We start from the raw sequence: 22,424 nt of genomic DNA, 5'->3' as shown, positions 1-22,424 counted from the left end.
TACTGAACTCAGACAGAAGCACATGTCGGGAATATTCCTATTTCTCCACTTGGCACTCCATCTTCTAACGTCCACAACTCCACTCACAAACCCCAAATGACAAAATGACAACATATAAACTCAAGTAGCAACAGTGAACTATAAATAAAGAAATGACAATCGATAAATAAACCTATAGCAACCGGAATAACAACATGGAAAACAAAAACGCTACGAACTGGTATGTACCAACCAAACATTTTAGTATATTTACCCCCTACTTGGGTGAAAAGAAGTAAAAATAATATTTTTATTTGTGTTAAATATTGATTAAAACACTTTAAAAACCACGTTTTATGTATAAAGTGTGTTAGTGTTTTAACATATGAAAAGACACTCCTGATTATCATGAAGACTGACAGACGGCGTAGGCAGAAAGACAAAAATGTCTCCACGTTTTGACGGATCCCTAAAAACTAATCTTTTGTTGTTATGCGATATAGACATGAAATGTCATTGAACCATTACTTACTTTGCAAATGAAAGACAACATTCTTTATACCTTTCTTTGAACTGCACGATTACGTACCTTTTCTGTCTCTTGATTTACATGATCACTAAGAAAATTCTAGCCAGCGAACTCTGGCTTAGCTTCCTTCCACATTTTGCTCGCACATGTCTTCCTACTTGTCGGGAAACTGCCCAACAGACACATCGTAAAAGGTGTGATACAAATTCAAGTTGAACACAGTAACATCGGCCTTCAATGCGTTGCTGAATCAGACAACTGACTCACTGACTGCCACGCATTAATTTCGAGCAATGCGGCAGTGAAGTCCCTTAATAAAACCTGACTTTGTTTCAAATCTAGAAATCACGGGCATGCACACATGTAAAGCAACCACTTCAGTTCAGAGAGGTCATGAAGAGTAGCGAGGATTTTAATATTGTCTACACTCAGGATTAATTATGTAAAACAGAATGTTGTTCATTTTAGAGATTTGTTAATAACGAGCTCACGTCATTAATGGGCGTCCCCTTATAGTATAACGTAGCAAGTATTGTATGCCTCGACCGTTAAAACGACGATTACGTCGAAAATTCCTGTCTGGCAACAAACATATAGTGTGTTTGTGAGCTTTAAGAAATGTGGACATGTGACATATGGTCTTGAAGGCGATCTCAGATAGCCGAAGCGTTTAAGGCGAATGCTCGAGTTAAGCGGGAAATGGGGGTTCGAGTCCCACTCCGGCACAATCTATAATATCTTACTGATAAATAGTACAGCTAAAGTCAATTTGGTTTCGCAGATTCCGAATCAAATTTCGTAACAGAAGTTAATACTTTGTCAGACCACTATTAGCTCGGTTACGTGCCGTGAGAGATTCGACCGAGCGAACATTTAGATTCGTCATTCCTAAATGATCAGCTAAAAGATTTTTGTTGAGAGGAAAATTTATATTTCGAAACTGACAAGAAATTCGTCACTGTGCAGCGTTTTACAGACAAAAATTTTTGCTGAGAAGGAAATTAATATTTTAGAACGGCTAAGAGCTTTATTAATTGGGAGCAATTTTGATTCTTGCACCCATTACTTTATTGTCCTTCAGAGCATCCTACAAGCTGCAGCGGGCACTTGACAGCATAAGAAAGTACGGTACACTGCACGTGTCGCTTAGCACATAGCAACATAGCGCAGTCGGGTCCTTCGGTTAGCTCGCGTGGAGCGAACAGAGCGGGTCTGTTCTCCAAGGTAATGCATTCACGCCAAACATTATAACTTTAGTATTTGTTAAATAAGAAGTCAAGTACGAATTTTGGTGAGGGTAAAGAGTCCCACAACAATGTAATCATTAGAAAGTCCTGATGAAAAGTAATCTAATACAACATTTGCAACATAAGAAAAGTGATGAGCCCAACTCAGTTTTTGCATTCTCGTGTTGTTATGAAACATGCCCGAAGAGACTTCCGCTTAGGTGTAGAAGATAGTTAATGTTACCAGCGCTCACGAAAACATAAATGCCATAACCCGATTTCTCAGAAATTTCGTTCAGTGGAAGTGGATTTAAAATGACGTACACGTATCTCGGCTTATCCGTAGATACTTGACTGTTTCTGAGAAAATAACGTTCAAATTTTTCGAGGGACTTTATGTGTCTTCTACATAGTAAATAGTCCAAATTACTGGGTGGCACAGTAGCGAGACTCGAAGCTTCACATTTTCACGACTCGTGTTCGAAATCCCATTGTTATTTTAATTTTTGTTTTTCATTTATCTACCGCTGGCCGTAGAAGATTACTACAGCAATTTTATCCGTTGTGTATTGAAATAAAGGTTTGCGTAGTCGTTTACTAATTGTACGCCTGCTGAGGCCGGCCGGTGTGGCCGTGCGGTTAAAGGCGCTTCAGTCTGGAACCGCGTGACCGCTACGGTCGCAGGTTCGAATCCTGCCTCGGGCACGGATGTGTGTGATGTCCTTAGGTTAGTTAGGTTTAATTAGTTCTAAGATCTAGGCGACTGATGACCTCAGAAGTTGAGTCGCATAGTGCTCAGAGCCATTTGAACGCCTGCTGAATGAATTCAAAAAATGGTTCAAATGGCTCTGAGCACTATGGAACTTAACTTCTGAGGTCATCAGTCCCCTAGAACTTAGAACTAATTAAACCTAACTAACCTAAGGACATCACATACATCCATGCCCGAGGCAGGATTCGAACCTGCGACCGTAGCGGTCGCGCGGTTCCAGACTGAAGCGCCTAGAACCGCTCGGCCACTCAGGCCGACGCTGAATGAATTGAATAAAATAATAAATGAACGGGAAAATTGTTTGAAATTATTTTCTGTGGAGTTCCTATAGAGTATTTTGCTTCGTAATCAACTGCAACCACGTTTTTCGTAAAGCGATCCGTTATGTGTGATTTGTCGTGAAATTATTTCCAACGCGTGATATGTTCAACAATGCCGACGACGTTTCTTTCCCGAGTGAGATTCATACGAAGAAATGTCACTGTGGCAAACCGTCCTTCGCGTGATGCCGAATTGCCATGTTCTGAATGTTTCTACGAACGTTATCAAAAATGGTTCAAAATGGCTCTGAGCACTATGGGACTTAACTTCTAAGCTCATCAGTCCATTAGAACTTAAAACTACTTAAACCTAACTAACATAAGGACATCACACACATCCATGCCCGAGGCAAGATTCGAACCTGCGACCGTAGCGGTCGCGCAGTTCCAGACTGTAGCGCCTAGAACCACTCGGCCACACCGGCCGGCTCAAAAATGGTCCAAATGCCACTGAGCACTACGGGACTTAACTTCTGAGGTCATCAGTCCCCTAGAACTTAGAACTACTTAAACTTAACTAACCTAAGGACATCACACACACCCATGCCCGAGGCAGGATTCTAACATGTGATCGTAGCGTTCGCACGGTTCCGGACTGTAGAGCCTAGGAATGCTCGGCCACCGCGGCCGGCCTACGAACTTTATCACGCAGGGAAACTCAACAAATCTTCCTTAAAAACAAAAGTAAAAATAAAATGGAAGTGTTAATATAAGTAATAAAAGAATGAAAATACCATATACACATATATTAATAATACATAGTAAGTGTATCCCACTTACCGTTAAAGCCAGTTGTAATTTTACAATTAATACAAGGCCCTTGTATCCCCTGACACGGTAAAAAACATTCGTGTAGTAATCTTTCATGGACATTTGTGGATAAATGAAAAAAAAAATAAAAAATAATAATAAATACATTTATTAGGTTTCGAACACGGAGCGCAAAAGCGACAGGCCGCGACATTAGCTGCTGCGTCACTATTTTGGCTGATTATCAGCCGCTAAATGGCAGCCAAATTCCGTCGAAAGCTCTGAACGTCGTTTTCTAAAAAACGGTCTAGTATCTAAGGTTACTACGGAGACACGTATTCACTTAATTAGACTTCTCTTCCAGTGAACGAAGTTCCTAGAAAATCAAGGTATGGCTCTTTCCATGTTCTCCTCGTCAGTGAAGTATGCCAACGGGCTAGGCGATAAGAGAATGGCGGCCGGAGTGGCCAAGCGGTTCTAGGCACTACACTCTGGAACCGCGTGACCGCTACGGACGCAGGTTCGAATCCTGCCTCGGGCATGGATGTGTTTGTTAGGTTTAAGTAGTTCTAAGTTCTAGGGGACTGACGACCTGAGAAGTTAAGCTCCATAGTGCTCAGAGCCATTTGAACCATTTTTTGATAAGAGTACAATTCTTTCCGACGGCCCTTAACGACGTGTTTAGTGTCGCTAGTCTGCGAGCAACGCAGACCTATTACAAGTTTAGAAACTTGTATGTATTGTTCATTGGTGTATGCGAAGTCAGTTAATAAAATGCGTTGCTTATTTTGTATGTGGATTTGTACATCGCCAATCGGTCTGCTCACACGATTTTGTGAAGACTGTGGTTTTGTTACTTTAGCCAACGTTAACGGAGTTTATTAAATAACTGTCATTCACTTTCATATTTCGACTATATCACTTGGTAATGCTAAAACATAAAAATCTGAATATTACAAATTTTTTAAAACTGTTTAGACCGCAAATGATGTCCTGCCTTAAAATTTCATAACTAGTTTTGTTTGTTCTTACGACCAGAATTACATCAGATTATAAGCAAACACAGAGAATTGGCTTAGATCAAATTTAATAAACAAGGAAGGAAGTAGTTGTCACGTGCTACTATGATATACATTCATTGAAATGTTAAATGATTCCATCAGTTCAAAGTGCCTAACTATATTTGTTTGCATTTTTTATGAAGCTTTTTAATGGATTACACACATCTGAAGATGGCAACTACTTCCCGAAACAGGTAAAGTGAATATTTTATATATAATAAATCTTTTTATGTATAATAATTACGTATTATACATATCAGGGTCAGTTCTCTATCATGCTCCTGAAGCCACTACAGCACAGTTCTGGTCTTGTGGCATGGTCAGTGGTGCTGCAGTAAGATGCCAATGAAGTTGGGAAGGACATCAAGCATGAAATTACGCCCCCCGCCCCTCCACCAATCACCACAATCAGTATGCATCAACGGCACGATGCGTCTTAAGATAAGCCGTACGTCTGAATGACTGAGTATCAGGATTTGAGGTATCATCTTCTTCATCTGCACTTCAAGGTTTAGGCAATATGCTTGTATGCCTGTCCCGACTTCACACACTTAGCTCCATCTCTTCGGCCGTCGTATCTTGTATCTTGTTTACAAAGTCTGGAATTCTGTCTTCATCCAGCCGCTAGAGGTATTGTCTCCATTCTTCCCTGTATTCTTCAGTCTTCTCGTTTAAATTATAAATTATCAGTTATGCCTCGACGTTATCATTTATGTGATCCCTTCTTGAGCAAACTTTGACAGTTCTTAGAAATCCTATTCCTGCTGACCGTTATTTTCGTATCTTTTTTTCTCCAGCCAGAATTCGCAACCATAAAGTAGCCTAAGTATTGCCACTGTTTGAATTTTGTTGCTGTCCGCCTCGAAAGCTGAGTGATCAGAAAGGCAGAATGCCATGCAACGGCCCTGGATTCGATTCCCGGCTAGGTCGAACGTTTTTTCCACTTGGGGACAGGGCTTTGTGTTGTCTTTGTCATCCTATCATCCTCATCGATACGCAAGTCGCCGAAGTGGTGCCAACTGAAAAGACTTGCACTAGGCGATAGATCTACCCGACAGGAAGTGATAGCCACACGACATTCATTTCAATTTTGTCGCTTCGCTAACTTGATTTTTTAAAGTTTTGTTTATAGTTCCACATACATGTTACAATTTTGTGGTTTTCTTTTCTACATCTTCATCTGTATTCAGACATGTGCCACTGCCTAAGTAACTGAAACTGGAGACTTGCTAAAATACCTGGTTTTCGACAACAATCTTAGAGTGAACTGCCGGCCAGAGTGGCCGAGCGGTTCTAGGCGCTACAGTCTGGAACCGCGCGACCGCTACGGTCGCAGGTTCGAATCCTGTCTCGGGCATGGATGTGTGTGATGTCCTTAGGTTAGTTAGGTTTAAGTAGTTCTAAGTTCTATTGGACTGATGACCTCGGCAGTTAAGTCCCATAGTGCTCAGAGCCATTTGAACCAGACATTTAGAGTGAACTGGAAATGTTTATTTGTGCACCACAACTGCTGTTTTAATAGCCGACATTTTTTGATTGTAATGTTTTAGTTCCATCTTATATAATGAATACAAAGATTGTCGTAAATCAATCTCTGTCTTTTCTAATTCAGTTACATCATCTGCAAACAGCTTAACATTTAGGTGGTAGTTCCTTTCCAGCTTTTCAACCTTCATTGACTTCATTCTTCGGGTACCTTATGAGGTCTTTACAGAAAATGTTAAAAAGCGTCGGTGACATGCTACTTCCCTGTCTGACTCCTTGTTTTATTATTATCCTGTCTGTTTCTGAGGTGCCTGTATTTACGATTTTTTGGTGTTATCAAATATGCTTTTGATGTTGTAAGAATTTTAACAGTAAGTAGTCGAATTATTCGTAACGACGTTCCTGTACTAACTGCCCTCCAGGACAGTGGTCGCGCTCAAATTACTCTTGGAATTGAGAGCTGGCTTACACCCAAAGTAGAAATCTCCAAAGTGCTTAGCGAGGCGTGGAAAGCATGTCTAAAAGGCAGATCAGACGGCCTTGGGAGTGGAATGTTCATTGATGTCGACAAAAATATTGTGTCTATGACGAAACTGAGTCTGATTGTGAAGTTATGTGGGCATGAGTAGCTGACTTAGATGAACTCAATAATCGGATATTTTGACCGGCCTCCTGATACCGCCATAATGTAGAACTGTTCAAGCAAAGTTTGCGCTTAGTCGCGCGTAAATTTTCAGATCATGCAATATTGGTTGGAGGCGACTTTAATCTCTATAATATAGACTGGGACGTGCTTGAATTCACTGCAGGTGGAACGGGCAGACATTCTTGTGAAATACTTTTGAAAACGTTTTCTGACAACTGCGTTGGGCAACTAGTGACAATGGCTCAAGGAACAGAAATATGTTAGATCTTGCAGCTATAAAGAGGCCTGACCTTATCGGTGATGTCAGTATAGAGTCAGGGATTAGCAATCGTGATGCCATCACAACTACTGTGGTTGCTAAAGATTATAAATCCATCAAGAATGCCAGGAGAGTCTTTATGCTAGCAGAAGCAGCCAAGGGGTTGTTAACATCACACTTAATATATGAAAGGATATCAGTCAGCTCCAGTATCACGAAGGTAGAGGAATTATAGGCCAAGGTGCAAATCGGAGTCTGGAGACTTATGTGTGAAGTAAGAGGATTAAGGATGGAAAAGACCCTTCGTGGTTTGATAATCAAATTCTTGAACTGCTGAGGAAACAGAGATAGTTCCACTCTCATTTCAAAATATAATTAAGAAAATATCGACGGACAAAAGTTCGTAGCAAGTCGTGCCTGCGGAGGTAGATCAATGGGCGAAGCATAGGGCGATTTCCATCGTCACATCTTAGCGAAACATCTTGCTGAGAACCCGAGAAAATTGTGGTCATAGCAGAAACCACTAAGCGGGTTGAACGCTTCAGTTCACTCAATGGTCGACTAGTCTGGGGTGGCCATAGACGTTGGAAAACAGGAAATCTGACGTTTTAAATTTCAAGTTTAAGAAACGTTTCACGCAATGGGATCGTGCAAACGCGCCGTCGTAGGACCATCGCACAGTTCTACAGTTCTGGAATCCCACAATATACAATTTGCTGAGGGCGAGCAGCATTGTGTTGTCTGCAGAGAAGCAGCAACAGCAGAATGAGTCAGTGATGTGGAACCTGAACTTACCATTGGATGTCATCTGAGCAACAAATCCATCAGTGATATCTATGTTACTGGTGTTTGTTCTTTCGGACTTGCTGGAAAGAACAGGCATCATTTCTGTTTTGACTCCGCGGCCGGAAATAATATATGATCAGAAAAGACAAATTCCGGTCGTAATTTATCGTTTATGAACATATTGCATCACTCGATTGTTGGTGACGTGATTGTGAAGTGGAAACACGAAGGAACAACCATAGCTGTACTAATACCAGCCAGGCCTCACATACTCATGCATAGGTATCGTCAAGCATTGAGCAGGTTGGCTGAAAAAAAAAGTAACCAAGAAATCAGTGGAATAAATAACTCACGAGTTCCATGAGTTCCAAAGTTGTAAGAGCATTCCAGGTAGCACCAAGCATGGAGCGAGTTAAAAAGAACAGGGTACAATGATCCAGGGGCTTCAGTTGTCCCCATATTTCTATGGTCTGTGCTAAGCGACACACGAAGTGGTGTAAAGCGTGACGTCACTGGACAGAGGATGATTGGAACCGAATGATCTTTAGTGGTGAATCCCTCTATACCTGCGGCAATCCGATGGAAGTCTTTGGGTTTGGCAAATGCATGAAGAGTGTTAAGTGCCAACAGTGACGTACAGAAGAGAGGATGTAACGGTATGGAGGCGTTTTCCACTGTTAGGTTTCCCTTACTGCTCTTAAGAAAAGGCTAAATACTGAAGGATGTGTACACGTCTTACACCAGTGTGCACTAGGTGCAGAAGAGGAGCAGTTCCGAGTTCATGATTGTATCAATGTAAGAGTGCACCTTGTCATAAAGGCAACTGTTTGTCTGTGAGGCAATGGTTTGTGGACAATAACATTGTAGAAATGGACTGGAGTGCCTAGAGACCCAACATTATGTTAATGGAGTACCTTTGAGATCCGATAAAATGTCGACCCCCTACAGACAGTGCCATATATCATTGCCTTCTCTGTCGGGCTCTTAGGGAAGTTAGGGATGTCATTCCTCCACAGACATTCGTCCACCTCATTGAAAGTGTCCCCAGCAGAGTTCAAGAAGTCACACAGGCGAAGGATGCACATACCCCGTATTAATGTCCATTACATCAATGTATGTGACATAGGTATCAACTTAAATTGTCCTCTGTAATATAACTGTTCATTGGTTCAGACCTTTGCACGAAAATAAGTGGAACATCAGGCGAAAGAAGGAATGCAGACTACGCACACCAAGTCACAAGGACGACAATACCATTAAAATGCTCCACATGACCCAATTACCTGATAATTATCATTGCATGTTGTGTATATGTCAGTGTTTAGGTTCACTGATTTGAGGGAGGGGCCAAACAACGTGGTCATAGGATTAAGAATGGATGTTGGCCCTTTGGCCATGCGCTTTCGAAGGGACCATCCTGGCACTTGCCTGAAGCGATTTACAGAAATCACAGGAAACCCAAATAAGGATGGCCAGATGGGATTTGAACAGTCTTCCTCCCGAATGCTAGACTAGTGTGCTAAGCACTGCGTCACTTTGCTCGGTTCAGTGTTTAGAAAGAAGCATGAAATCTATACATGTTCTAGCCTATTCCATGTATCTTCTTTTACGTAAGGATTCAACACATGTGCTGAACACACCTCCTCCTCTGTCTGTGTTTACCTCTTACTCTCTCTATCGGTCTATCTATTTCCTCCTCTCCACCCTCTGTTGCACACATCCTCCAGCGACTCTCTTTGTCTATTTCCTCTATCCCTTCTCTCCAACTATGTCTCCTTCTTACCATAGCCTCTACCACTCTCTCCCTTTTCATCTCTGCCTCCCCTTCATCCCTTTCCACCAGCCCACAACCTGTCTATACCTTCGACCCACCTCATGAATTTCCCTCTTTTGTTCCCTCTCTGTTCATTTCCTGCTTTTCCTCACTTTGCTTGTCCCCTCCTCTATTCACCTCAACTTTCCCCCTGCCATCAACACATGTAGCCCCGGCAAAGCAGTTCAATAAAGCAGGCTGATACTACTTCCATAAGACATCTAATAAGCTGCACACTATACCTCAAGGACTTAAAAAACACTTATAGTCCCTGCACACAGGTCACCATGGAAAACAGGTGACAAAGCCGACTGATACTATCTGAACACAACGCACCTGTCATGCTGGGCAGCCTACATATCAGCGCCCAGAAAACTGTTTCTTGCCACTGACATGTAGGCTGATCTGTAGAGCAGGTGGTTTTGACACACTGATGCTGCTCCCAGAGAACACACTTGTCAAGGTGCACAGTCTATATGCCAAGGGGTGGGAAACCACATTTGTACCTGTATTTCCTCTCCAACTGTAGTAAGGAGGTTATAAGACCCACAGAGCTAATACTTGTCAGACCCGCTGATTCTGTACCAAATTTGGCTTAGATAGATCCAGGAGTCTTAGAAGAGATCCCAGATAAGCAGACATACACACATGCATTCTGCTCTACATATTAAACAGGTGAGTGGTTTTGGTTTCCTTATACAACCCATGGAGTGAAGCAGTGTATATAATGTGCACCACATCAAAGTAATTAAATCTGACTAGAAAAAAGCACCGACTGCCCTAACTAGGACTTCGTTGTGGCGACGTTAGCGAGATAGTTTTAAAGGCTTCACAGAGGGCGCGATGTGACCGGAAAGATCGGTCGCGACAACTTGCGTGATGAATGAAGGTTATAAGAGGCACGAGCGTGTGCCGTCGCGGGGATGGCGGAGCTGTCTGCTGCCGAGCCGGAAAGGATGAGCCGTGGGATGGAACGTGTCGCGTGAGATAACAGGAAGGATCGGGCGCGCGCCGTCTAATTACAAGCGACCCCTGCTCGGCTGGGGCGCCCTCGACCACCGCCGCCGTGGTGGCGCGGGGCGCCGGTGTAAGTGGATGAACTGTGGCGGCCTGTAATCATAGCGTCCCGCCGCTGCTGCCGCCGCCGCCGCCGCAGCCGCCGCCGCCGGCTGCTTATGCGGTGAGCCGCCCCCGGAGTTCCCATTGTTGGCCGAAGGGCTGCCCGCGTCCATCCGCAGATTGCCTGGCCGCAGCTCGAAGTCCTTCCAAGCAGACCCTTCTCTGCGGGCAGACGCTACTGTATGGAAGTATACCCAGAGAAATAACCTGCCTTTCCACGTGAATCATCTTTCGGAGGATTAAGTAACAACATACACCACGCATAACGGTACCGTCATTGATTACCTTAACAAGAATCTAGCTAACCAGAGGCGACAGCGGTGAGCCTTATCGTTTTTGGTGTTCTGCGTCTTTCCTTGTGGTTGGAGCAGTGTTTTGTAACGCTGACAATACGCAACGAGTCAGTAATTGTTCTGGATTTGCAGAAACACTAGCAGGAAATGGACATGGAAAGCTAAAGTGAGAAGTATTTAATATTTTCATCGGTGGATATACACTGAAGAGCCAAAGAATCTGGTACACCTGCCTAATACTGTGTGGCGCCCCCGCGAGCACGCAAAAGTATCGCAACACGACGTGGCGTAGACTCTACTAATGTCTGAAGTAGTTCTAGAGGGAACTGACACCATGAATCATGCAGGGCTGTCCATAAATCCGTAAGACTATGAGGGGAGTATGAGAAGAGGATAGAAGCTTTCGAAATGTGGTGCTACAGAAGAATGCTGAAGATTAGATGGGTAGATCACATAACTAATGAGGAGGTATTGAACAGAATTGGGGAGAAGAGGAGATTGTGGCACAACTTGACAAGAAAAATGGACCGGTTAGTAGGACATGTTCTGAGGCATCAAGGGATCATACATTTAGCATTGGAGGGCAGCGTGGAGGGTAAAAATCGTAGAAGGAGACCAAGAGATGATTGCACTAAGCAGGTTCAGAAGGATGTAGGTTGCAGTAAGTACTCGGAAATGAAGAAGCTTGCACAGGATAGAGTAGCATGGAGAGCTGCATCAAACCAGTCTCAGGACTAAAGAGCACAACAACAACAACAACATGAGGGGATAGGTGAAGATCTCTTCTGAACAGCACGTTCCATGTCCATGTCTGGGGAGTTTGGTGGCCAGCGGAAGTGTTAAATCTCAGAGGAGTGTTCCTGGAGCCAGTCTGTAGCAATTCTGGATTTGTAGGGCGTCGCATTGTCCTGCTCAAATTGCCCAACTCCTTTGAAATGCACAATGCACTTGAATGGATGCAGGTAATCAGGCAGGATGGTCACGCACGTGTTACCTGTCAGAGTCGTTTCTAGACGTGTCAGGGGTCCCAAATCATTCCAACTGCACACGCACCACACCATTACAGAGTCTCTACCAGTTTGAACAGTCCCCTGTTGTCATACAGGGTCCATGGATTCATGAGGCTGTCTCCACACCCGTATACGTCCATCCGCTCGATACAATTTGAAACGAGACTCGTCCGACCAGGCAACGTGTTTCTAGTCATCAACAGCCCAATGTTGGCGTTGACACGCCATGGCGAGGCCTAAAGGCTTGTGTCGTGCAGTCACCAAGGGTACAGGAGTGGGCCTTCGGCTTTGAAAATCCATATCGATGATGTGACGTTGAATGGTTGGCACGCTGACACTTGTTGATGGCCCATCGTTGAAATCTGCTGCAATTTGTGGAAATGTTGCACTTCTGTCACGACGAACGATTCTCTTCTGTCTGGTTGGCCCCGTTCTTGCATGATCCTTTTCCGGCAGCAGCGATGTCGGAGATCTAATGTTTTACTGGGATGCTAATATTCACGGTAGACTCGTGAAATGGTCTTACGGAAAAATCCCCACTTCATTACTAACTCGGAGATACTGTGTCCCATCGCTCTTTCAGACTCACTTAAATTTTGATAACCTGCCACCGTAGAAGCAGTAACCGATCCAACAACTGCGCTAGGCACTTGTTGTCTTACATAGGCGTTGCCTAACGCAGCTCCGTATTCTGCCTGTTTGCATATGAATACCCATGGCAATAGCACTTTCTTTGGCGCTTCTTTGTATTAATGAGTACATAAAAGGTCTGAATGAGAAAGTGATACCGATTAACTTCGTGGGGCTGTAGAGGGTGTCTTGAAGATGAAATTGAGGACAGGAACGTCTCGTCATGTTATTTGTTATTTAGTGATCGCGACTGAATGCCATGATTGCTAGTGGAGAAGATGGAGCTTGTTGTTACACAGACCGGTCCTCAATGGGCTACTTGGGTTATTCTCCTATGTTTATTTAATATCTAAATTATAAGACTGGGGTGGTTGGAGGGCAGATACTAGACACTTTGGATCAGATAGTGTGTGCATCATGTAAGTCACACATCACCCTACAAGCAACTAGTACGTTAACAGCTTCTTGCATGCACACTGCCCAAGTGGAATGAGGTATGTGCCACCCTGAGCTGTCAAGTGATATCAACAGTATCTAACATTCTTCTGTCCAGTAGCAAGGCAATATCTACCATTCCACTGTCCAATAGCAAGGACTGGGCTTAAATTATGAAATTGCTCTGGACCTTAAACCGTAATATGGCATACGGGTGTTATGCATCTGATCTGAGACACAGTCTTCGTATAGAAAATAGCATCATTCAGGAACAGTTTAATGTTATCTATTGCAAACAGCAGAGGGAGCGCAAGTACGGATTATGTAACGTCGGGGACAAAAATCGCTAGTGTCCTCCACTCTGAGGAATCCTCGGTCTTGCGAGGATCCAGTACCCCCACACTAGTATTATAGAAGGGACTGTCAGGTTTATTGTACAAAAACTCTTTTCGTACAGTTTTGTTGGATTTCTAAATGATCTCACCACAAAACGCAGTCTTTGACAAGCTCTTCCATGTTCTCTAAACACTGTTGTATAGGGTAATCACATAATTGGACTTGTGTATGTGCAGATGCTACTTAGATATCTATAATCATTACTAGCTTAATTGCCGTAAGTTAATACACAGTTCACAGATTACTAGACGACGTACTGGTATGGAATATATGACAGCTGTATGATGTATCTGATCTGATTTGGTACTTTGCTGACAGGAATAATTTTTTGGTGTCAGGTATTAATATCTAGGTATGTTTGTTAGCTGCTGCAGACCACCCAGCATTTTGAATTACGGGTTGTCAAACATATTTTAGCCACCCAATAAAGAGTGTGCTGTATTTTGCACTGCAGGTCAAAACTGTGTGTGATACTTACAATAGACCATATTATACTCAATTTGAAGGTTATTATATACATTTTGGCCAGCTGCCATCTTGAGTGCTGCACTTAAAGCAAAGTAGTAGAATTACGGAGGGACCAGGGGCAGGGTAGCATAATAACTTTTCCTACTGCCTGTCACGATTTTCTTTTTGAAATATGGAATATATAGCAGTGCCAGATGTGTTATATTTCAAATTATATGGTGTGTATGCTGAATAAGTTATGTAAGTAGATACTGTCAAATATGATCGAACTACATTGTATGAGTGAGATAACAATACATATCCACACTTTAATATGTGGCAGATGAAAGATTCTAGATTTATTACACTTTAGGTTTGTTTGTTGTATCATATTGCAGAGATAGATTACGTATAAAAAAATGTGTGGTCATTGCAGCCTTTATATGGTTATGGTACAGAGTCACAAAAAAATGGCTCTGAGCACTATGCGACTCAACTGCTGAGGTCATCAGTCGCCTAGAACTTAGAACTAATTAAACCTAACTAACCTAAGGACAGCACACAACACCCAGCCATCACGAAGCAGAGAAAATCCCTGACCCCGCCGGGAATCGAACCCGGGAACCCGGGCGTGGGAAGCGAGAACGCTACCGCACGACCACGAGATGCGGGCGGAGTCACAACATTTTATAGTTTGCAACCAAAGAGCATTGAGATCTATATAGAAGAATCTTGGTAGGATAGTGTGTTAGGATCATGGAATGTTAAGAATGTCTAATTCCTGGAGATATTCCAAATAATTAAGGAGCTAGAAACTATCCAGTCGTAATGTTAGAGTGCTTTTAAGTGTAACACTGGTGCCCACTGACTCCATACAGTGGTCAAGCCGGATGATGCCTGAGACTGAGTGCACAGTTGCTCAGAGGGATGATTATATCGTCCTGTGGTCCGGCAGAGTAGTTAATGTGTGTGTATCCAGATGTTCTGCTTGCTGGTGGCGCAGTAGCGTGGCACATGTATGGTAGCCATGTATCAGGGGTTTTGGTGAGTGAGAAAGGACGCCTCATGAGGAAATCTCTGTATCTGCATTCGATAAGCAGCGTGGCAAAACGGTCGCACTCACAAACACACCACATCTAGCAGGCTTCGTGTGGACAACAGTAGAGGTTTTTCTGCTTGTATTCAGTTTCAAATTAAGCTGAAATGGTCCCTTCGTTCCTGCAACACTGGTTTGTACAGTGAGTTCTCTAAAGAAACGTCTGTGAGAATTGCTAAACGCTGAACCACTGAACCATGGGTTACCAGTGTAATATGTTTGTGTACCTTCACAGTGTAAGTATTACTTACTTGGGAGTGTACGAATTGAACCTTGCATTCTTATAGTGTGATTGTTAAATCGCAATAGTGTACTTTGTTCATATGCAGTAAACCTGACTTAACTGTAAATAAAAAGTTCTTCATTCATGACAAACACTAAGAATTTATAATACAGTACTACACATTAGTAGCGGTTCGTAATACTCAGACTGTCTTTAAATTCATACCAATTTATACCTAACTTATGCTGTCGAAGTCTGTAGTGTATTTTGAACTTGTTGGAAGGCCATGTACAATGGTAATTTCATAGTGGGTGATAAACTATATTAATTAATATAAGGTTAACTTAAAAAAACATTCAGCGATGATATCAGATCATAAATTATAGTGATAAAGAAGAAGGTTACATAAATAATAGGTTATCATCTTTGTAGTGTTAAGGATAATTAATAGGATAACAAATTAAATAAGTAGCAACTTCTGCCATCCAACCAACAGGTTGACATCCCATGGTCATAATAAGGTCTTAATTCAACACAGAATAGCAGCGCAAGAGGCACACTGGAGAAATAGTTATGGGAAAAAAGGAGGGGAGGGATGCTGGTCGAAACATTAAAACAATTTAAAGACTACATGCCTGCCACTACCATAATTTGTCCCTGTGCTAAATGCTGGGATGAATCTCAACTGAGTCCATTGCTGGAACACACGCTATGCTTTGGTGCTTTGACTGTTGCGGTTCGTCTCCTGAATCAAAATGGCCCATAAATATAGTAACTGGGCCTTGACCACCCTGGATACTGCCAGTGCCACAGAGTTGACGTACGAGCTGGTCCCACACATGCTCTATTGTGAAGACATGTTTTATCTTGCTGGACGTGGATGTACCTCAACAACACACAGGCAGTTCATGGACAATCGTAGGACGTGTGGACAAGAGTTATCTTCATCAAAACGGCACCATGATACTGTTACATAAGAGGTATCACATGTGATGTCAATGACCACAGTTGTGCCATCAGATTTGCCTCACTTACAAGTGGCTGTCACCAGTTGGTGTCCCACATAATGAAACTAAGAGAAACAACAACCTACCCCTCTATGGGACTTAACATCTGAGGTCATCAGTCCCCTCGACTTAGAACTACATAAACTTTTTTTTTTTTTTTTTTTTTTTTTTTTTTTTTTTTTTTTTTTTTTTTTAGCAGTTAACTCGCAATTAGAGATTTTCTTGGATCTGCTACAGCTTTCAAACTGTTTATACCAGTTTACTGTTTGATTACTTCCCTTAATTTTTATGGTGGTCCACCGTATGCTAGTGGCTGGATATTCTCGTACTTCGCCCTTATTCATGTCAACTTTTGCTTGAATAAGGCATAATAATCGAAATTAGTCAACAGTGGAAAATACACATAATTACCGTTGTTGGAGAATATGTCGTTTCGGGTGTGGTATGTGCCTGAATTGGAGTAATTTTATGCATATTCTGGATTGTCCTACCACATGCGTCAATGTTTGACATCACATCAGCTACCGTTATGACATGCCTTAATTTCCACTATGGCTACTTTCATCGAACACAGGCATACATTAGCAAAAGTTGGTATTAGAATATTTAAGAAATCGTTACATTACAATAGCTACAGGTGTTTTGGACCTTGCCGAGCGGTATGGTACAAATGCAAACACTGTGAGTAGTATTTGGTTATTCTCAAGATCCTCGTCACAGGGCCCTTTGAATAATTTTTTTGCTTTAGGGCAATCGAACTTCGATGGATATTAATGAAATATTTACCTTTTTCTCGATGTGGTCGACGCCTACTACAACAGTAGTTGACCAGAGAGTGATGGAATGCTAAAAATCTTCGTTTGTTTATAAAAAAAGGTTAGGTGAGGTAATCTTAACACTTTTGCAAAATATTAATATCTCATCTGAAGGCTACTCCATTCATCGCTTTGCTCAAGTTACAGCAAATAAAAATTAGTAATAAAAGTAAATTACTATCTGAGAATGTTGCAGAAACCTTTATTCCGAGACCTCTCGATGTTTCTTAGTACTGACGATGTCGTCATAGGAATACCCATTCATTTAGTTGCATATTTTTTCAGTTACTCTTTTGTATGTAATATCTTCCCTGTTAGGAGATTTCAAAGTTTGAAATAAAACGACAACTCAACGACCCGTCATTCTATATTGTATAAGAACGTCTGATATACAAATCTGACATACAGCCACTGGATAACGATCTTGGGCACCGAAAACAGTCTGTTATTTTGTTCCAAATAAATGCTATAGTAGCGGAACCGGCTTCAGCATGCTCCATATGCTGGACTAGAAACAGATCTGAAATTTTTAAGTGATGCTACCACCATTTCATTGTAATATTTCTTATTTTATTATTGTAGAATGCACATTTTAGGCGTAGGCCATTTTCAAATACAAAAACTGAAATAAACAATTCAGGGCTATCACAAATGATTGAAGCGATTTCATAAATTCACTGTAGCTCCATTCATTGACATATGGTCACGACACACTACAGAATCGTAGAAAAACTCATAAAGTTTTATTCGGCTGAAGCCGCACTTCAGGTTTCTGCCGCCAAAGTGCTCGAGAGCGCAGTGAGATAAAATGGCGACAGGAGCCGAGAAAGCGTATGTCGTGCTTGAAATGCACTCACATCAGTCAGTCATAACAGTGTAACGACACTTCAGGACGAAGTTCAACAAAGATCCACCAACTGCTAACTCCATTCGGCGATGGTATGCGCATTTTAAAGCTTCTGGATGCCTCTGTAAGGGGAAATCAACGGGTCGGCCTGCAGTGAGCGAAGAAACGGTTGAACACGTGCGGGCAAGTTTCACGCGTAGCCCTCGGAAGTCGACGAATAAAGCAAGCAGGGAGCTAAACGTACCACAGCCGACGGTTTGGAAAATCTTACGGAAAAGGCTAAAGCACAAGCATTTCTGAAACAGGAGATTGGAAAACCGATGGATCGGTCGTGGTGGAGATCATGATCAGCAATTCATGTCATGGCCTCCACGCTCTCCCGACTTAACCCCATGCGATTTCTTTCTGTGGGGTTATGTGAAAGGTTCAGTGTTTAAACCTCTTCTACCAAGAAACTTGCCAGAACTGCGAGCTCGCATCAACGATGCTTTCGAACTCATTGATGGGGACATGCTGCGCCGAGTGTGGGAGGAACTTGATTATCGGCTTGATGTCTGTCGAATCACTAAAGGGGCACATATCGAACATTTGTGAGCGCCTAAAAAACTTTTTGAGTTTTTGTATGTGTGTGCAAAGCATTGTGAAAATATCTCAAATAATAAAGTTATTGTAGAGCTGTGAAATCGCTTCAATCATTTGTAATAACCCTGTAGAAAGTAATGCACCACATTTTTTTCTTCTTCAACAATTCTTTTCCGAACGTAATGAGAATTCACACACGAAAGAATGATATTTTATATACACAACCTATTTTTCTACGTTATGGCCATCCCATTCTATGGCCTTCCTCCAATCAAGGGCGTGTATGCCCTGTTGGTTCCAATCCTTGTCCTGGTGGCGGAGCCAGCGGTTCACTGTGTGAACCACCCCCTTATCATTCTCAAAAAGCCTTCCACGAATGGCATCCTTTAATGGCCAGACAAATGGATATCTGAGGGGGCTAGATCAGGTGTGACAGCCATAGATTGTCTCCCCCAACTCTATAAATCGTGGACCTCCGCCGAAGCGCCTCTGATGAACTCACCCTCCGCGCACAGCGACTAACGGTACTTCTGTCGACTGCAGATGCTCCATAGACTTTGCACAAGAGTTTGTGAATACTCCCCACAGTTTCATTCTCCGCAGTAAGAACTTCGATGATGGCACGTTGCTTCTAACGTACATCACCTACAGACGCCATTTGGAAATGTCCTGGAGCTAAGCTATCTGTTGCAAGTGACGGAAACTTCGTGCGTTCACTCAGAGATTTCAGATAATACATACGTAATGTTTTGTATTCGTAGCATGGTTTTCGGCTGAGATAAAAAATGCGGTTCATTACTTCCGGGGCAGCCCTCGTATAAATCATAAAAGCAAGAAGCTGGGCGACCGTAACAACCAGTGTAGAAACGTCGTGATTCTTTACATTATTTGTGTGTCAAAAGACATCAGCGTGGTATGAAGTAGACGTTCTTGTCAGAAAAGCGCATTTGGACGTAAAGTCCAGATCTGTCATTAGTGAGAACATCTCTAAGACGTCTACATAAGTTGCAGACTCTAATTTATGAACCTTATGTCACAGCTGTTGCATGAGACTGCTAACCAAAACAGGTATGTGAGGGTGGGAATGAAGGTGGGAATTGAGAGGGAGGTGGTAGACTGAGGAAGTGGATGCCCAAGGAAAGGGGGGGGGGGGCGCAAAAATTCATAAGGGTACTGGACTCAGATCGATACAATCTGACAAATATAAATAATACTTATGTGGAGTCAGTGTTACAAAACCTGGTGAAGTACTGAAGATATATGTGTTCCATTATCTGTAACATGCATTGTAAAACTTCTTGAACATGTGCTTCGTTTATAAGTAAATCAAAACTTGTATGTGGCTTAAGCAAATGGTAAAATTTTATAAGAAAGATAAATGTACAATATCAAGTATTTTCTCGAATGTATATCAATACTTCTTCAGTTATTATCAATATCTATAAACTCAGTGGTTAAATCAGCAGATTATTCTTTAAACTAGCAACATAAGAGACAGGCTGTAAGATGGAGTAATACCAAATACTGTCTATAGATTTCGTATTGTATCTATGCAATCATTGTTATGTGAATACAATAAGTTAAAGATCTGTTGTGGAGGGGAGGGGGGGGGGGCGAGGATGGATCGGAATGATAGAGGCTGTAGGTAGAAAAGGAGGTAGATAATTTGAGGATGCAGATAATGAGGGGGTGATTGGAGCGGTAAACTAATATTTATAAAGTATCTGAAACAAATTCATATATTCCAAACACATTTGCTCTCTCTTACTGCGTACTATGTTAGGTTATATGTATGTGCAGGTTGTTACATTGTAATTGTCAGAACGATCTATGTAAAAAAATATCTGTATACTCCTTCTTACGAAAAGTAGCGTAAGGTTTTAATTACGACGCCTAAACAATTTAGTAATTCATTGCTTGTTTGTTTGCAGGTAAATGTCTGCTGTCCTGCTGAAACGGTGTTAACTGTTTGATATACGTACGTATGACTAGACTACCATCTTATCAAATAAGTATAAAGCTCTTTAGGATTTCGGTATTAACCCATTGTATTACTAATTTTTATTGTCAGCTTAACAGGTCTGCTGTTTCAGCACTTAGATTTGTCTAATCTTTTAATGCCTGCCTTGTTCAACAACTGCTGTCATCCAATAGAGTAACTATTGGACTCCCATAAGACTAATCAATAACCATGTAAATTTATTAATAACTTCCTGCGTTTGCTGTACCTCATACTTTTCACGTTAACACACAAGTATAAAAATACACATTTACACGATGGACACTGACAACAAATCACTAATGTAGAATTGTAGTGATAATAACATACTCTATGTGCAGTTCACACGAGTGTAATGTTATCAATGAATCAGTATCTGTATTAATGCGTTTTTTGTCAGATACTCTATAACCGGTTTATTCATTGCGTCGAAGTTAAAATCATGAAACATTAGTTTTATTACGTGTCCTCTAGAAAATCTACAATCTGTGCTCAAAAATGTTTCTCACAAATATCAAGTATTTATGCTTCAACTACATATACATATACAGAACTTGTATGGTACTGGACTGCATGAGCAGTTACAACGTCTGTGTACACTATTGAAGTTGGACGGGCTACCGTTGTTTGAGTTAATTTTCAAAGCGTTTTCACTACAAGTGTAGTTTAACGTTTATTATCCAGTTTCCTGCTACGTAAGACTGTTTTAATGTGCAAGTAATATACTCGTTCATTATGATTTAATGATGACTGAGATTATAGAAGTCATGATAAGTTTTTTTTATTGTTCTGGCTGCTGTCAGAGATATGCGAGGCATCCACAGTTTTTAACAGTTGAGCATGTGCTGTGTTCGTGTCTCTGTACTACTACGACGCCATTACCGCCAGTGGCCACACTCTTCATTACATGGACAAATTCTGTAAACCAGTTTCGCTTTAACTCCTTCTCGTTGCGATATTTCTTCAGCACTCTTCTCAACATTTCACATTTTAAACATTGCTACAAAATAAACCATCCTTTCCCGTTACATAAACCATTCATCGGCTAAGGTACTTCCATCGACTTCCCTGCATCTTTTTACTTTCACCTCACAACTTTTTTCCTTCTGCGTACCTCGACTAAAATCGACAGATATTTATTTTGGCCTAATGGTCAAAGTAATCAATTAAATCTATCAAGAATTTGACATTGCATGTATGTGTATGTTGCAATAAACTAACATCGCGCTAAGGTACCGTGAAAGGAAGATGTTTACAAATAATGTTTCCTACTTTGGGATACACTGATATTTTACACTTGTATTAACAAGGTTGGTGATAAGGTATGGAGTAACTTTACACTGGAATCAAAGCCACCTAACAAACCAAAATAAATTAACAGATAACTTTGAAATACGACTAGTCTCTCCATCATACTCCCACACACTGAAATTACTACGCCAAATTGTCGTAGCACGCCGCTATTGCAGTGACAACCAAATGGCGTAACTCATCTCCTCTTTATCAATGCTCTGTGGCTCTTCGTTACGTTTGCTCTTGCGGCGTGCTACGTTTCGAGAATCTGTATATACACGAGGACTGCAGATATGAAACAAAAAACAATTAATTATACATATAATTGCGGCATGACAATTAAAACTTTAACACCACCTGAGGAAGTCTAGCACTTATACCAAGAAATAGATCACTAGTACGAAGTAACAAAAATAGACTGTACCATGCCTTGATGCATGTCGTAAATTAATTTTCAAGAAGTCCACCCTTCTACTTAAACATTCAAAGCGATAGTCTCGAGCAACAGTCATTTCGCTTCTGTCATAGTTTGTTATCTTCAGCCTTGCTGAAATGGACGGGAGACATAACTTGGGAAAAAGAGAATGAACATCTAAAATGGTTGTC

The 22,424-nt window shown here is 41.7% G+C and overlaps 1 protein-coding gene across 1 annotated transcript in view; it reads left to right on the top strand.

Annotated features, from left to right (window-relative positions):
* The window catches only part of LOC126474396 (alpha-2 adrenergic receptor-like), a 283,881-nt gene extending 263,363 nt beyond the window's left edge, over nt 1-20,518 (top strand). Inside the window, exon 2 of the mRNA XM_050101865.1 lies at nt 20,458-20,518. Within this exon, the coding sequence (XP_049957822.1) occupies nt 20,458-20,499 (42 nt within the window). The 3' untranslated portion in view covers nt 20,500-20,518. The remainder of the gene's footprint in view (nt 1-20,457) is intronic.
* Nucleotides 20,519-22,424: the final 1,906 nt, after the last annotated feature.

Source organism: Schistocerca serialis, chromosome 4, assembly GCF_023864345.2.
Source record: "Schistocerca serialis cubense isolate TAMUIC-IGC-003099 chromosome 4, iqSchSeri2.2, whole genome shotgun sequence".
Taxonomy (NCBI): domain Eukaryota; kingdom Metazoa; phylum Arthropoda; class Insecta; order Orthoptera; family Acrididae; genus Schistocerca; species Schistocerca serialis.
Note: the sequence above shows the minus strand (reverse complement) of the source record. Positions and strands in the feature narration are given on the sequence as shown.